The 5,589-nt window shown below is 46.5% G+C and overlaps 1 protein-coding gene across 1 annotated transcript in view; it reads right to left on the bottom strand.

Moving 5' to 3' along the window:
- Positions 1 to 46: 46 nt before the first annotated feature.
- Positions 47 to 5,589, bottom strand: part of DOK4 (docking protein 4) — a 39,393-nt gene continuing 33,850 nt past the window's right edge. Inside the window, exons 5-8 of the mRNA XM_075189452.1 lie at positions 1,296 to 1,485; positions 601 to 736; positions 409 to 523; positions 47 to 290 (exon numbers count right to left, since the gene is read on the bottom strand). Coding sequence (XP_075045553.1) covers positions 211 to 290; positions 409 to 523; positions 601 to 736; positions 1,296 to 1,485 — 521 coding nt within the window. The 3' untranslated portion in view covers positions 47 to 210. The remainder of the gene's footprint in view (positions 291 to 408; positions 524 to 600; positions 737 to 1,295; positions 1,486 to 5,589) is intronic.

Genomic DNA, 5,589 nt, shown 5'->3' with positions numbered 1-5,589 from the left:
GCTGAGAACTAGTGTGACTTTTGTAAAACAAAGAGCATACACAATGCAACACAAACTGGTTCTTTTATAGTGCAAAATTGGCTTTATACAGAAATGTGCTCTCCGCCCGGGCTGTCCCCCTCCCCTCCAATGTCTCCTGAGAACATTTGGCTTCCTTTTCCAAGCTGGGGCACAAAACCACAGAGTCTGGCTGGAAAGAGGCAGTTTTGGTCACTGTGAGGCTGATGTGGGCAATTTCCGATCGAACATCCGTCTAGTAATTGGATCTGAATCTCTGCCACTGTGCGATCCTGCAACACAAAGTGTTAACACATAACGAGGGCAGAGCAGACCTTCCCGGCTGATTGTGTACAGGAACTAATGCACAAATCTCAGTTGTTTGATAATAGATTTCCCTCTCTTACTTACGGCTGCTGGAAGACTCCGTGCTTGTCTGGCCACTGGTAATATGATGCCAATACGCACTGCGGGGTAACATGGAGGTGCTGGGTCCAGGATGAGGCACGTTCTCTGTATCCTTACGCTGGGGGAAAAGACAACGTTTATACAGTTGTCAGGGGGGGCAGCACGCTGGGTATAATCAGACAGAATGTGTCTTACCCGGGAATTCTCCATCTCCAGGAGGAGACTCTTGTGCTGTTCAGCCAAATTTAGGACAGCCCTGTGTACTCTCTCGTAGATCTGCTGTCCCTCAAGCGTCTGGAAGGTGTAGAGCCCCTCGCTGATACCACACACCCTAGAATCCAATAGATGTCTGTAATATGAGAACTCCCTGTACAGCACGTTATACACCAAATTATATTGGATGAATAATATGTTAATTCCGGATCACTTTGTGATATGTTCTGATCACTATTATTATTTTGGGGCTCTAGTAAGATGGATTATTTGATCTATCGATGATAGGAGGACTAATTAAAAAACTTTTTATGGGATTTTTATCTCTATATCTCATGAGAACAGCGCAGAGCATTTTAAAGTGCAATTCATATATCCAGGTTATATTCTAATAGATTATGATTTTTATAGGTTATATTTAATAGACCTTAATAAATGAGTTGATTTGTGAATTATCCGCACTACACTTCTTTTCTGTGGTTCAGAATTCATAGCTGCAAAATACAAAGTGTTATTTGTCCTTCTCCCACTACTGACACCTACAGGTAACTACTGGAAGTACTGTCAGACATACTGTCCTGCTCACGTATCTCACATCAGAAACCTGTCTACTAGACATCCATTTCCATACAACACCAAATTATCTCTGACTCTATAGAACAATTTGGGTTCCTCACCGTTCTGCCTCGAAAGTGAAGCGCGAGGAGTCGCTCCCATATCGTCGCAGGGCACAGAGGGGCCATGACAGCAGCTTGATGCGCGGATTGTGTGGGTCCCAGAGGTAGAGGTTTTCTTCTGTTATTTGCATCTTGCACTCTCCATGTACGTCCAGATTCGTGGAAGGCAACAAGAAGACGCTGAAACGTTCTGAAATGTACAATGAAGAGGCAGTTACAGCCCCAGAACATCCTTCCTCTCTCTATACTCTCTATACTCTCTATATACTCTCTATACTCTCACAGAAACGCCATCATTACACTGCTGTACTCATTACTTGTTATCTACTTAGCACCTATATATTGCACAATGCTGTACAGTCCATCCTTGATATAACGGAGCTGACAATCTAATTCCCTACTACACGCGCACACAAGAAACAATTTAATTAAAGGCCACTTAACATGTCAGTCTGGTGCGATGTCATCTAGTTTAAGAAAGGATCTTGTGAGCAGTGAAGCCCTGGATGGAGGAGTCAGACTTGGCACAGCCATTACTTCCTATTAAAACAATTATCAACCATTTGGGGCTTGAATTATCACTGGGGCTATTTGACAAAGGGGGACAGTAATCTGCTGTAATACTTCAGTGAATGGAGATTTTTCTGGATGCTTAAGATTGAAAGTGAGTTGCTATAATGTTGTTTACGCTACCAAAACTGATGTGTCCATGACAAATAGTAGTCGTGTGTCTTTATCATATTATTACACAGATATCCACCACTTACTGTACAGTGTACAGACATAGCACATTATACCCAGCAATGAACAGAATAGAAACCTCCAGCCCACAGTATATTATACCCAGCAGAGCCCAGTATATTATACCCAGCAGTGCCAACATTGTACCTAGCAGAGCCCAGTATATTATACCCAGCAGAACCAACATTGTACCCAACAGACCCCAGTATATTATACCCAGCAGTGCCAACATTGTACCCAGCAGAGCCAACATTGTACCCAGCAGAGCCCAGTATATTATACCCAGCAGAGCCAACATTGTACCCAACAGACCCCAGTATATTATACCCAGCAGTGCCAACACTGTACCCAGCAGAGCCCAGTATATTATACCCAGCAGTGCCCAGTATATTATACCCAGCAGAGCCAACATTGTACCCAGCAGACCCCAGTATATTATACCCAGCAGACCCCAGTATATTATACCCAGCAGTGCCAACATTGTACTTAGCAGATCCCGGTATATTATACCCAGCAGAGCCCAGTATATTATCCCCAGCAGAGCCCAGTATATTATACCCAGCAGAACCAACATTGTACCCAACAGACCCCAGTATATTATACCCAGCAGTGCCAACATTGTACCCAGCAGAGCCAACATTGTACCCAGCAGAGCCCAGTATATTATACCCAGCAGAGCCAACATTGTACCCAACAGACCCCAGTATATTATACCCAGCAGTGCCAACACTGTACCCAGCAGAGCCCAGTATATTATACCCAGCAGTGCCCAGTATATTATACCCAGCAGAGCCAACATTGTACCCAGCAGACCCCAGTATATTATACCCAGCAGACCCCAGTATATTATACCCAGCAGTGCCAACATTGTACTTAGCAGATCCCGGTATATTATACCCAGCAGAGCCCAGTATATTATCCCCAGCAGAGCCCAGTATATTATACCCAGCAGAGCCAACATTGTACCCAGCAGACCCCGGTATATTATACCCAGCAGAGCCAACATTGTACCCAGCAGACCCCAGTATATTATCCCCAGCAGAGCCCAGTATATTATACCCAGCAGAGCCCAGTATATTATACCCAGCAGTGCCAACATTGTACCCAGCAGAGCCCAGTATATTATACCCAGCAGAGCCCAGTATATTATACCCAGCAGAGCCAACATTGTACCCAGCAGAGCCCAGTATATTATACCCAGCAGAGCCCAGTATATTATACCCAGCAGTGCCAACATTGTACCCAGCAGACCCCGGTATATTATACCCAGCAGTGCCAACATTGTACCCAGCAGACCCCGGTATATTATACCCAGCAGAGCCCAGTATATTATACCCAGCAGTGCCAACATTGTACCCAGCAGACCCCGGTACATTATACCCAGCAGTGCCAACATTGTACCCAGCAGACCCCGGTGTATTATACCCAGCAGTGCCAACATTGTACCCATCAGACCCCGGTATATTATCCCCAGCAGAGCCCAGTATATTATACCCAGCAGAGCCAACATTGTACCCAGCAGACCCCGGTATATTATACCCAGCAGAGCCAACATTGTACCCAGCAGACCCCAGTATATTATACCCAGCAGACCCCAGTATATTATCTCCAGCAGAGCCCAGTATATTATCCCCAGCAGAGCCCAGTATATTATACCCAGCAGAGCCAACATTGTACCCAGCAGACCCCAGTATATTATACCCAGCAGTGCCAACATTGTACCCAGCAGAGCCCAGTATATTATACCCAGCAGTGCCAACACTGTACCCAGCAGAGCCCAGTATATTATACCCAGCAGTGCCCAGTATATTATACCCAGCAGAGCCAACATTGTACCCAGCAGACCCCAGTATATTATACCCAGCAGACCCCAGTATATTATACCCAGCAGTGCCAACATTGTACCCAGCAGACCCCGGTATATTATACCCAGCAGAGCCCAGTATATTATACCCAGCAGAGCCAACATTGTACCCAGCAGACCCAACATTGTACCCAGCAGACCCCGGTATATTATACCCAGCAGAGCCAACATTGTACCCAGCAGACCCCAGTATATTATCCCCAGCAGAGCCCAGTATATTATACCCAGCAGTGCCAGCATTGTACCCAGCAGAGCCCAGTATATTATACCCAGCAGTGCCAACATTGTACCCAGCAGAGCCCAGTATATTATACCCAGCAGTGCCCAGTATATTATACCCAGCAGAGCCAACATTGTACCCAGCAGACCCCGGTATATTATACCCAGCAGAGCCCAGTATATTATACCCAGCAGTGCCAACATTGTACCCAGCAGAGCCCAGTATATTATACCCAGCAGAGCCAACATTGTACCCAACAGACCCCAGTATATTATACCCAGCAGTGCCAACACTGTACCCAGCAGAGCCCAGTATATTATACCCAGCAGTGCCCAGTATATTATACCCAGCAGAGCCAACATTGTACCCAGCAGACCCCAGTATATTATACCCAGCAGACCCCAGTATATTATACCCAGCAGTGCCAACATTGTACTTAGCAGATCCCGGTATATTATACCCAGCAGAGCCCAGTATATTATCCCCAGCAGAGCCCAGTATATTATACCCAGCAGAGCCAACATTGTACCCAGCAGACCCCGGTATATTATACCCAGCAGAGCCAACATTGTACCCAGCAGACCCCAGTATATTATCCCCAGCCGAGCCCAGTATATTATACCCAGCAGAGCCCAGTATATTATACCCAGCAGTGCCAACATTGTACCCAGCAGAGCCCAGTATATTATACCCAGCAGAGCCCAGTATATTATACCCAGCAGAGCCAACATTGTACCCAGCAGAGCCCAGTATATTATACCCAGCAGAGCCCAGTATATTATACCCAGCAGTGCCAACATTGTACCCAGCAGACCCCGGTATATTATACCCAGCAGAGCCAACATTGTACCCAGCAGACCCCGGTATATTATACCCAGCAGAGCCCAGTATATTATACCCAGCAGAGCCAACATTGTACCCAGCAGACCCCGGTATATTATACCCAGCAGTGCCAACATTGTACCCAGCAGACCCCGGTATATTATACCCAGCAGTGCCAACACTGTACCCAGCAGAGCCCGGTACATTATACCCAGCAGTGCCAACATTGTACCCAGCAGACCCCGGTATATTATACCCAGCAGTGCCAACATTGTACCCAGCAGACCCCGGTATATTATCCCCAGCAGAGCCCAGTATATTATACCCAGCAGAGCCAACATTGTACCCAGCAGACCCCGGTATATTATACCCAGCAGAGCCAACATTGTACCCAGCAGACCCCAGTATATTATACCCAGCAGACCCCAGTATATTATCTCCAGCAGAGCCCAGTATATTATCCCCAGCAGAGCCCAGTATATTATACCCAGCAGAGCCAACATTGTACCCAACAGACCCCAGAATATTATACCCAGCAGTGCCAACATTGTACCCAGCAGAGCCCAGTATATTATACCCAGCAGTGCCAACACTGTACCCAGCAGAGCCCAGTATATTATACCCAGCAGTGCCCAGTATATTATACC

This window comes from Mixophyes fleayi, chromosome 10, assembly GCF_038048845.1.
Source record: "Mixophyes fleayi isolate aMixFle1 chromosome 10, aMixFle1.hap1, whole genome shotgun sequence".
In the NCBI taxonomy this organism is placed as follows: Eukaryota; Metazoa; Chordata; class Amphibia; order Anura; family Limnodynastidae; genus Mixophyes; species Mixophyes fleayi.
The sequence above is the reverse complement of the archived record's forward strand: the minus strand, read 5'-3'. Positions and strand labels throughout refer to the sequence as shown.